The 12,380-nt window shown below is 35.0% G+C and overlaps 1 protein-coding gene across 2 annotated transcripts in view; it reads left to right on the top strand.

Moving 5' to 3' along the window:
* The window catches only part of MAGI2 (membrane associated guanylate kinase, WW and PDZ domain containing 2), a 1,354,570-nt gene that overhangs the window by 842,537 nt on the left and 499,653 nt on the right, over positions 1 to 12,380 (top strand). For both annotated transcript variants that reach the window (XM_047096111.1, XM_047096110.1), the window contains exon 4: positions 7,869 to 8,081. In XM_047096111.1, the coding sequence (XP_046952067.1) occupies positions 7,869 to 8,081 (213 nt within the window). The remainder of the gene's footprint in view (positions 1 to 7,868; positions 8,082 to 12,380) is intronic.

The raw sequence follows: 12,380 nt of genomic DNA, 5'->3' as shown, positions 1-12,380 counted from the left end.
TTGAATAATTTCTGTTTGTTTATGCTATTTGGCACAGGAGAGAAATGTTCTGAACTCTTTCGAATAATGCCTCAAGGGAGGAGTCACTAAAGAGAGGGGTTACTGACTCCCTTTAAATAAGTGAACCACCTACCCTACCCAGTCTGTGGACAGCTACTTTTAGCAAAGATTTGCCTTGTGCCTGTCCACACTAGCTAACATGAATATATGAAAATTTGGTCAGAATGACCAGAAGGAACCTATTGAAAACTTGCAAACACATTTCAGAAAATGTTAGATTAAATCATTGACATGATTTATGATTTCTGAAAAGCACTGATGGACAATTGAAGACAGTAAAAATTCAGTGTTGTCATTAGGGATAGTAATGTAAAAACCAATGTTTATGTAATTTAAAATAAACCTGAAATTCTTAGGTGGACTTTGTTGCAAAACAATTTAATTTGGCATATGAAAACACAGAAACTTTCACATTGTTTGCACCACTATGCACATTTTGAATTTTTCTTAATATTTATTTATTTTGGGGAGACAGAGAGACAGAGTGCAGCAGGAGAGGGGCAGAGATAGAGGGAGACACAGAATCTGAAGCAGGCTTCAGGTTCTGAGCTGTCAGCACAGAGCCCGACGTGAGGCTTGAACTCACGAACTGTGAGATCATGACCTCGGCTGAAGTCGGATGCCTAACCGACTGAGCCACCCAAGCACCCCACCACTATGCACATTTTGAAAGTCACATTTAACATTGAATTTTCAAAAAAATTCAACAATTACTGTTCAGTGCAGGTATAGTGACAAAATGTCATTTTGGGTGTTGTCATATCTCTGGCATATGTGAGCTTAATACTTTCCTCCACAAGGGAAAAAGACATTATCTATTGGGGCCAGAGTTTTTGCATCTTGGTTCGAGGCGACTAACTACAGATGACATGATGAGGAAATGATACCTTTTTGTGGGAGACTAAATTTAAGTATCAGAACTGCTTACAAAAATAACTTCAAAAACCAGTTGGCAAAAAAGTATTCTAAAGCAAGACTCTGAGTCTTGTTTTCTGGTAGGAAGTGCAATTTTAGAAAAATAGAATATTGTCTATATTGCATTTACTAACTTTGTTTTGTATTTACATAATTTCTAAAATACTAACTCTAGCCATATGACTGTGATTCTTGCCATGGCTGACAAGTTATGATGGTTTTTGATACTAATTTTAACTTATTAATATCCCTTGGGTAGTAAGTTGAGCATATCTTAAAATTTGAATTTAGAATCCTTTTATGATTTGTTTCTATTAATAAAAATCTAAACCTATGATGTGGATAAAAATAATTGTTTACTTATGATCTTGCAGGTTTTCTAACATGATTAGTTGCAAGTAGATCTGGAACTCTGAATTTCTTATTTCTGTTTAACGTCAAGAGTCAGATTTTTCAAGTACCATTAAGGAGGCCAAGTATCAAACTATTTGCTCTATTTATAAAACTGTAAGACACAAATGATGAGATGTCCAACCTCTTAAATTTTGTCACACATTGTTTCCAACACAAGGACAGATTCTCAGGCTCTCTGGGGATCTCAGTGATGGGCTGTGTTGTGTACATGCCCCAGAGACCCATAGGCAGTCATCTCTTCTCTACTAAACCATTATCTGAAATTGATTCTTTCTGGTTACCAAAATGGGAATAAAAGCACTGAGAATATTGGGGGGAAATGAGGGTCAAGACTTTAATCTCTGAGGTATCTTGAAGACAAGAATATTATCTTTCTAAAATCCAGCTCCACTTGGGTGCCATATAGAATGAACTATGACCATTTGATGTAAACTCTACACATGCTATCATTATACACCCAATGGACGGAAACGACAGAGTTAGCATCTGAAAATACTACTTAAAAAGCCAAATGCACTACATAATAAATCACATGTTTTCATCATGAAAATTGATCTTATTTAAAGGGAAAACATGTTGGAAATAAGTAAAAGTATTTCAAAGTATTTCAGTTTGGACTATTACATTTCCTCATACATAAAATTAGTATAGTATTAGTATTAGTATTAGTATCAGTATTAGTATAGTATAGTATAGTATAGTATTAGTATAGTATTAGTATAGTAGGCATTTAGTATAATGCCTACTTTTTATCATAGTGTCAGAACTTAAAGGCATAAAGGACATGGTACATCTTAGAAAATACTATTTTGGTGTCTATTCTTTTTCAATAAAGACTAGGGTACAGAAAAGAGAATAGTTTATAATTCATTGAAGTAGTCTCCTATTTCTTTTGACTCCTTGACTTCACCATTAAAATCAGTGTGGAAAGACAAATAAACAAACACCTGGGAAAGGTCAGAACAAAGACAAAAACATTTTTAAAAGATTAAGATGTTTTGAAAAGATTATTTGGTCTAATAAGAAGAGAGATAATTCCATGATAGTCTTCAAGTGAACTACATGAAAAGTTATTTAGAAAGCTATTTTTGTCTCTTTTAGAAGACTTAGGAATGGGTCTGCATAAAAGTGGGTAATGGGGGGCATTTGGATGGCTCAGTAGGTTGAACAGCCAACTCTTGATTTTGGCTTGGGTCATGATCCCAGAGTTGTGGAGTCAAGCCCCACATAGGGTTCCCGGCTGAGCGTGGAGCCTGCCTAGGATTCTCTCTCTCTCTTGTTCTGCCCCTTTCCCACAGTCGTGCTCTCTCTCTTTCTTAAATAATAATTTTAATAAGGTGTGTAATTTTCAAAGGAGTCTCTAGGCAAGTTTAGTTCATAATGATGTAATCTGTTTTAGTCCCTCTTCCTTCACAAGAAATTAGTAAAGCTTCCATTGTAAGTGGGCATTTATTTATTTTTTTCATTATAAAAGCAATTATTGATATTTTATAGACTATTCTTTTTATTCAGATTTCTAGAAAGCTTTTGTGTGTTTATTATATCAGAAATAGGTGCATTCATAGGGGCACATGTACCCCAATGTTTATAGCAGCATTTTCAACAATAGCCAAATCATGGAAAGAGCCTAAAGGTCCATCAACTGATGAATGGATAAAGAAGATGTGGTTTATATATACAATGGAATACTACTTGGTGATGAGAAAGAATGAAATCTGGCCATTTACAGCAACATGGATGGAATTGGAGGACATTATGCTAAGTGAAATAAGTCAGTCAGAGAAAGACAAATACCATATGTTTTCACTCATATGTGCATCTTGAGAAACTTAACAGAAGACCGTGGGGGAGGGGAAGGGGAAAAAAAAGGTACAGAGAGAGAGAGGGGGTCAAATCATAAAAGACTCTTAAATACTGAGAACAAACAGGGTTGATGGGGAGTGCGGAAGAGGGGAAAGTGGGTGACGGGCATTGAGGAGGGCACTTGTTGGGATGAGCACTGGGTGTTGTATGGAAACCAATTTGACAATAAATTATATTAAAAATAAAAAAATAAAATCTCAAAAAAAACCAATAAATAGGTGCATCAACCCTGTTTCACTCTTTTATAACTATAACTTTATGGGGAAAATCATTATTTTAAGTACTTAAAAAGCTGAGGAATAAATCAAATTCCTCAAAAAATTGTCTTTTTTACCCCAGGCATTGATTAAATTAAGACTATGTAATGTATAGATGATCGTCATTATAATAGAACTAAGTGAGCAATTTTACATATCATTTGATTTTGTCATCATATTCAATTAAAAAATACAACTTTATATTAAATTTACACGAAACTGCTAATAAATATGTCATTCTTTACAAGATGTATTCAGTAAAAAGCGTACTAGAAACGCCTATAATATCCCACCTCATCCCCCCAAAACACACATATGCGTGCACACGTGCATGCACACATATGCACATTTTTGGAAGCAAGGAGAGAAAAAAAATCACCTAAACTGCTCCAGCTTTATTATTTAGTAGCAATTATCACCTTTCCCTTTTGAAAGTGATACATTTGTGCCTATTGGTTGTGGGTTTGAATGAATTTCTCTTACTGTCAGTTCAGGGCAGAAATGCAAATTTCATCACACTTTTCCCCCCACCCCCTCTTTTTTTTTTTTTTTTTTTTTTTAAATTTTTTTTTTTCAACGTTTATTTATTTTTGGGACAGAGAGAGACAGAGCATGAACGGGGGAGGGGCAGAGAGAGAGGGAGACACAGAATCGGAAACAGGCTCCAGGCTCCGAGCCATCAGCCCAGAGCCCGACGCGGGGCTCGAACTCACGGACCGTGAGATCGTGACCTGGCTGAAGTCGGACGCTTAACCGACTGCGCCACCCAGGCGCCCCACCCCCCACCCCCTCTTGAGAGGCAATGTAGTATTTTGAAGAGATGAGGTCCTAAGACAAACAGATACAGGTTTTCCACTGGCTTCATGTATAATATTGGTAAATAGACTAATTTCTGGGGCCTCCCATTTTCTTTTAAGTGTAGAGACAGAATGATTTCATACTGTTTTGTGATAAATAACCAAAGTAGCCACCATATATGGAGACCTGTTCTGATCCAGTCACATTATACATTCCTTCGTTATCATTAATCCTTAAATAGCACTATGGAGTAAGAGGTATTCTAGTCCTCATTTGATCCAAGAGTGCATAGGTTAAATGTCCATTACAGTATCCAGCTCAGTAAATTACATGGTGGTGGTGGTGATGTTAATAATTGTTATTGTAGTTGCTGTTGTGACTATAGTCATCTTACAGCCCTATGTTCCTGGTTTAACTAAAAAAATTTAAGGATGTAAAGAAGTAACCAGTTTAGGGGACACAAGGATTCGAAGACAGGTGTATTTCTGCACGATCTGTGCCATTAAACATTACACCATAGTGTTACTGTATTTTGAGATTTTAGATTCTCTAAACGTTGGCACTGTACCATAGAGGCATTTCATTCTTAACGGGACACTTTCCAAATTGTATTTAAAAACAGTTTTGGTTTTTATTTTCTTCTGAAAACATGTTGATATTTTACCTAACAGGCACAATTTTCCCTTAGTATATGGATTTCTATAGACTTCTATCAGAGTTCCAATGACTTAGCTACCTGACTACCTGATTAATTCTTCAACTTAGTTTAGGTATTTCTGGTTGCCTTGTTCTATGCATTGGATTTGGTATAATAGCATATTCTCTGTAAATTATATGTCTCAAGTGTAGTAACTATATGGGTTATTTCTGTGCCTCTTCTAAATTGTTATTATTATTGCTAATGAAGATAATCTTAACATTTTAACTAATGATTCATACAGTTTTACATCTAAAATTTAATCTGTAGTCTTATTTTCATAAATCAAATTGTAGAAATAGAATATTACTGCATAATTTATAATCACATCACATGCCAATAGGTGTAATTACTTAGCAATATAAATTCAACAGAATCTGTTATTTAATATTTATTTTTAGCCTGAGCAATGAATTTATTTCTAATTAATAAAAGGTTATGTTTCTACCTCAGGGAGATTTAAACCATGAGAGACAAGTTGGAAGAAAAATAACACTGAAACGTGATCCATTTTTCTTAATACTGTATATATTTGAAAGCATTAAAGTTCTCAGAATACTACTTAAAAGTATGTTATTTATTGGGACATGTAGGGTGATTTATTAGTTTCACTTTATGTTTATTAGATAAGCAGTTAAGTATTGAGATTCCATAGAAAGCATAGCAGTGTACTGAGAATGGTGCAAGCCCTTAGGGATGCTGAAATATAATGATAATTAATAGACTGCTAAGAAGTAACTAGCAGTTTTTGTTTGCTCAGAATTCAGCAAGAACATTCAAAGGTCTATTCATTTGAAATGCTCTAAATTAAATTAGAAAGTAACCTTTAGCAAAATGTCTATCATCCACTTTTCAGACATCTGTATAAAAGTTTTACATGTATAAGAACCACTTTACATGATGATGTTTTTTCCCCTTGTATTTCTCTTACAACTGTGAATATCCATGAAAATGAGCAACAGCATTAGTGTTCCAGCTAGCCTTTGGAATATTCACTTAGTGCCAGCAGGACATTTACACTGCCATTAAGACTATTGCAATTTTACAGCCTATGAAGCACTTCTTCATACATCCTTCTTCTTCACAGCAATCCAGTGATGAGGGCAAGTGTAGTAGACATTGGTCATTCCTGCTGACCCAACACTCCAAGACCATTCCTTCCCGGAGAGGGCCCTGCGATGAGATGGGTGGAAGGTGGGACTCCAGCTCCCTCTCCCCAAATCAAAGGAGAACAGCCATTCTCCTGCCCTAATCTGTCAGCTCACCCTCTGGCTGAGGCTTAGCCAATGAGACAACCCAGCCTGAGAGTTTTCCTGGAAATGAGCGAATCAGAGCTCCTGAGCAGAGATTGGGATTCATTCTAGCTGAGGGAGTGGCAGCCAAGGGCAGTGCCCATGGCAATGGAGCTGTGGGCTTTCAGAGTTGGGGACCAGCAGAGGCAACTTTGGTGTTTTGACGGAATTCCTTTGCTTTTGCTCATTTTTCCCAAGATTTTTCAGCCTCTTCCTTCAACTAATCATCCCATATCTTCTCAGCACATCCCTGTCATGTTCAGTCTAACTAGAATTGGTTTTTGGTTATTTGCAACCCAGAATTTAGGTATAACAAGTGTGCTGTTTCCAATGTATAGATGAAGAAATTGAGCCTTAGTGAGGTTAAGTAACTTCCTTGAATTGTAGTTATGTAGAAAAGCCAAGTCTAGAACCCATGACTTCTAGTTAAAGTTTGTTTCTTTTGCAAAACACTGTTTTCCCAGTTGCCTTCAGTGGCCTCTGCAGATAGTGAAATGTGCTTCTTCCTCTGTGCCTCCTTGGTTGCAGTACTTAGTCCTATTTCCTGTTATAATACTTATCTGCTTGATGTCAAATGCACCTATCTTCCACACTACACTGTTGAGCATCTGGAAGACAAGGATTGTTTTATATTCATCGTTTTCTCTCAAACATATATTGGAGTGTTTGGGTGCAGAGTCAGTACTAAATAAAGATTTTAATGAATGAGTAGCAAATATGTGCATAAATTATTCAATTAACTGAAAACACCAAGGTGGGTTTCGAAGATGATGCTAAAAGTATAACACTGATTTTATAAAACACCATTATGTTCTTTACCGATCAAAATTTTAGACTATAAATAATTTGCCTTAAATATATAAAGGTACTCACTTAGTAAATATTTATTCTATGCCTACTATGTGTCAGGCTGTTATTACAGAGAGAAATAACAATTAGACTCCTTCTTTGAGAAGTCTGACAGACTGATGGGAGAAACAAATATTCCATCACTCCAATCATGGAGCTATGGGAAAAAGAGCTGTAGTAATCTGAAGAATGATTAGGGCAGCAGGCACACTGTCAGTAGCCGTGTGAACCATTAAACTGGCATGGAGATACCACTCTGGGCAGGCTGCTGTGCTGTATGCATCAAGGACAACAGCCAGAGCCCTCTGAAAGCTGGAGAAAAGCACAATGTGCTTTGCTTTCCAGAATGTTGTGAGATTTGCTTTAAAAAAAAAGTCACCTGCACCCTTATTCAGACATTATTTTTAAAAAGGTTATCAAATTTTAAAAATAATTTAGAAATTGCTATGAGCCATATGAGACGAATGCATATGACTGTATTTTGGTTTGGCAAAAGGTGAAAATGAAGATAAATCTGTACCCTTTTTTAAGCATTAAAGCCCAATTCAATAGAAGCAATAAATAAAGGTATATATAAAAATGTGAAAGGATAAAAAAATCATATGCATGTAAAATACATATGTATGTAAGAAACAGGATGCATATTGATCAATATATCCAATCTTTATGAATTATGCATACAGTAGGAGAATATTTAAATCCATGTTTTGGTATCATTTGCAGACAATTACTACGGCACGCCAAAGCCTCCAGCAGAACCAGCACCATTATTATTAAATGTGACAGACCAGATACTTCCGGGAGCCACTCCAAGTGCTGAAGGAAAACGGAAGAGGAATAAATCAGTAAGCAACATGGAGAAAGCAAGTATAGAGCCTCCTGAGGAGGAAGAGGAAGAGAGGCCTGTGGTCAATGGAAATGGAGTAGTAACACCAGGTTAGTCATTTATATATATGTACATGTATACCTATGATTATAGTTATCTTCAGAGAGAAGATTATGGTATCAAATGGAAAGGACATAATTCTTGTATCCATTTTATTGTTTTAATTTTGACTTATCAAGCAATTCATTCAAGTTCCTCAGTCTTTGTTTCACTTACACAGTATTAATGGCAATATCATGAATGGTTTCTACATCTTAGAAAATGTTACAAGTCATGAATATGATTGTGGAAAGTTCTGGGGTCTTTCTTTGTTAACTAATGTTAGATAAAAATCTATCCTTAGAAATCTTGCTATACTCACAGTTCTGTAAACTGTGTGAGGTTGTGTCATATGATTTAGTTAACAACTTCAATGAATACAGTCCTCAAAATGACCACAGCTATAGTGTGTCCATACAGTTTTCCCTCTACCCTTACTATCTGACAATGTGGAGAAAGCATCTTTATACATTGACTTTGTGAAGACATATGCCCTTGAACAAGGAAAACTTGTTATCTCTTTCATATATGATCTATCATATCATATATATAAAGAATGTCAGGCAGATATAAAGTGTGTTTGTGCAAGGTATGGCTTTGCTATTTTCTTGTGCTTATTACTAATAGAGTGCTAAATAGTTTATTTCTAAAAATGAATTTTTTCATTATATTATTCATAATTAAATGTTACCAAAAGTATGGCATTCTTGTAGCCTCTAAGCTTAGTTATTTAATTTTTAATAACAGCATATGAGTAGGCATTGAAAATCTAAGAGCTCTGTTAAAGCTCTTGAAAAAATGTTAACCTGTGCACCTTGCATACATATTATTCATAATATATGACCTACAACTAAGGTACTTTGATGTCTGTATTTTTAATTATCACTGTACTGTTTCTATAGTGACATAGTATTTGAATTTCCATGCTCAATTATTTTTATCAAAGTTTCATAAGCTTGTTTTTAACCTTCCTTGTTCATAATACCTATAAAAATGTTCTTTCTTGAACATAAGGAAACCAAAATCTAATCTGTGCTAATCAAGGCGTAAAACCGTAAAAAGTGGTTTCATCTTGGTTACTCAGAGGAGAACAACCTCCTCCATTAATATAATGGTGAAAAACATGCTCTGATCCTACCAATAACTGATTTCTGGATACAAATGCTAAAAACCACTATTGATACATAATGTAACCTTTTTACTATGAAATGATCAGATAATTTTCAAGCAATTAGATTTTTTCTTTTTTAATTCTGAAATATCTTTGTCAAAATATTTACTTCTCATGATGTAATAGATTTAAATTAATAGTACATAGTTTCCTTAGTTGATATTTGATATGAGAAACAAAATGATTTAGCCAAGTGGAAGCAATAATCACAAAAGAAGCAGAAATTGGGGATCAAAGTGCAGTTACAGTTTCTTAATGGTTAACACCTGATAGCTAAAAACATAAAATATTTGTCCTTGGTTGGGCCTGAATCATTTGTTTCTAATTCATTTCTACTCTGTATAGGGTAAATCAAATGAAGCATTCTTGACCCACAGATTTGTAAACTAGAAATTAATTGGGGGTCATAGTGAATCTAGAAAGCACCATTCCCTTCCATTTATACCCTAAACATGAGGAATTGTTTTTTGTTTTGCTTTGTTTTGTTTTGTTTTGTTTTTCTGGCTGGTCAGTGTTTAAAGACACAAAGAAAATGGGTTAGTTTGAACTCTTCTTAACCAGTTCTAACTGGTCTGTCCTTGGACCTCCTAGCCTGAGGACAATAGGAAAAAATTGCCCAGGCCAACTCTAGGATTTCTGGAGAGTCAGTAGATGTCACAGATGTTTACAGATGCTTACAGTGGTTCTGTAAGCCTATGCTGTCTTTTTCTTTCCCATTATGGGAGAAGAGACATATAAATTAGGCAGCTCTTTGCCCAGTGTTCAAAGATGGAGGAAACAGCCCCAAACCAGAGAATTGCTCTGTCATCCCTTATTAGAAAACCTTGTTTTCTTTTATGTTTCTCCAATAGAAATTTTAGGATTCACTTTGCCTCCCTCTCATATACATATGTGCAGCTTTTCACCTTTTGAACCTCATCACATTTTTTCCAGCACGGGCTTTTTATCCTGCCTTTGTTTTCTTTCCATACACATTCACCAGATATAAAGAACTTCAACAATACCGAGAAAATTGTTGCTTAAAGTTTAGTTAACACTGCCCTATTTCGACTAAGAGCTTATAATACTAATTAATATCAGATGTCAATTCAGAGCATAAATAGTGTCATTGATGAGGCACATTTGGAGCATAAGAAAAGCTTACTGAGGCAATTCTGTTCCATTACAAAAAATACTGATAATAAGTAATGTAAAATTTAACTTCTTTTGGATGCTTGCCATGTGCTGGGAACTCCCTAACCTCATTCTATGTACTAGTTCATTTAATTGTCCTAATAGATTTTACAGATTGGGTACTATTTTACAAATTAAGACACCGAGGTACACTACAGTTAAGTAATTTGCCCAGTAACTGGAGTTTATATATAGGAAATATATATAAATATAAGATATATTTATATACAAATATAAATTATATATATATATTATATATATATATATGTATGTATATAAAGAACCCATGATCTTAGCAGCTATGCTATCTTGAATCTTATAGCACCAAATAGAGGCATAAATATGTTACTCAGCAATGTGTAGACGCATGACCACTATTTTACTTGTACCTCTTTAAAAGTGGCATTCTGAGTTTCTACCTACCAAAAGTTTCTAATTTCTTTCATTTCTTGAAGTCATCTACAACTGGGGTTATTCAGCTCTGTGGATATAAAGAAAAATCCTATTTCTTATAATATTCTGTATGTATTTAAACATAAAACCTAACCAATTTTAAATCCTTATACACTTTACCAAAATGAATTATTTTCTCTATGTAAATAATAATAGATTTTAGAGGAGTCCTCAATTTACTTCTGTTACTCATTTTCTTCACTTTTTTCTCCTTTGAACTTATACTTAGAATGATATATTTCTTGTATTTTCAGACCATATTCATGTAAAGTTGGTGACCACCTTTAAATATATAATTTCTACATGGAGCTCTACTAACATTATCAATAAATATTCATATATTTTATGTGAACTACCTTATGCTAGGTTCCCGTTTTGCTCAAAATTACATCAAACAGATGGATGTAGCCCATATCACCTAGAAAAGCCATAGAATGATCTTTCAGTGTCTCAGATCAGAAATGTTTCTCTTCTGACATATGTCAGTTTGGTGGTAGGAATCAATATAGTTCTATCCTTAGAAATGTAGTTCTATGCATGTTACTACTAAAAGTTAGAAAAATAAAAATGAAATAAAATAAATAGTGGCAACCCTCCTTTAATGAATTCATGACATGGGCTAGACATAGTGTACGTATTTTATCTCTTATCTCATAATCATAGCATACTTAACAAAGAATATGCTGAAATTTGGCTAAAAGGTGCTTAACTAAGGTAACAGTTAATTTAGTAACAGAGTTGAGATCTGGACCCAGGAACACCTGAACTCATCCTCTCTCCAGCCACATTTCTCTGGGCTGTTAACCATGCTGAGGACAAAATGACTCCTGACCTCCATCAAGTCGAATCACAGTCTTTCAGCTCAGTGTATTTCATTACATTGTATTCTGTTATATTTGTCCTTTATTGAATTTGTGGCTGTGGTGTTAGATCTAATGCTTGCAAGGATGATATATCTTTACATCATCTTAGAGAATCTGTCTTTAAACTGATATTTAAAATTCATATCCCCAGGAAACCTTTCTTGACATTAACCTCATCTATATTTAGACATCTTTATCATGTTAGAGTTGACATCCAGCTGCATGGCTTCAAATACTGTAGATTTACCTGCAGCCTTCACTTTTCTGGTGTGTTCCAGAGCTATAGTTCTAACTATTGCCCCCTGGACTCCCCATGCTAGGAATTTCTATGGCAACTTAAATACAACATTCTACCTAAATTCTTCTCCCATAAAAGAGACAAGCTGATCAACTCAGAAAGGCCTTTGCTTGATTTTTCAAATTCTTCTTTTCACCCAGATAGCTCTGGGTTTTTTGATGCTTCTTTCCCCCAGGCTTGTTCTATATTATTGGGTATAAAAGATCCTGGACCTGTAGTTTTAATCTCTTGTTTCCAAGTATCACCATCCTAGATTACTGCTGTGTCACCTCATTTGTGGACCACAGTCCCCTAACTGATCTACATTCCTCCAGGCTCCATCCCTATCAGATTGCCTATTATTCCTCCATCA

The sequence above is a fragment of the Lynx rufus genome, unplaced genomic scaffold, assembly GCF_022079265.1.
Source record: "Lynx rufus isolate CCGP_SWC_20201006 ecotype Redwood Valley unplaced genomic scaffold, mLynRuf1.p SCAF_4, whole genome shotgun sequence".
NCBI lineage: Eukaryota > Metazoa > Chordata > Mammalia > Carnivora > Felidae > Lynx > Lynx rufus.
This window is presented reverse-complemented; position numbering and strand designations above follow the sequence as displayed.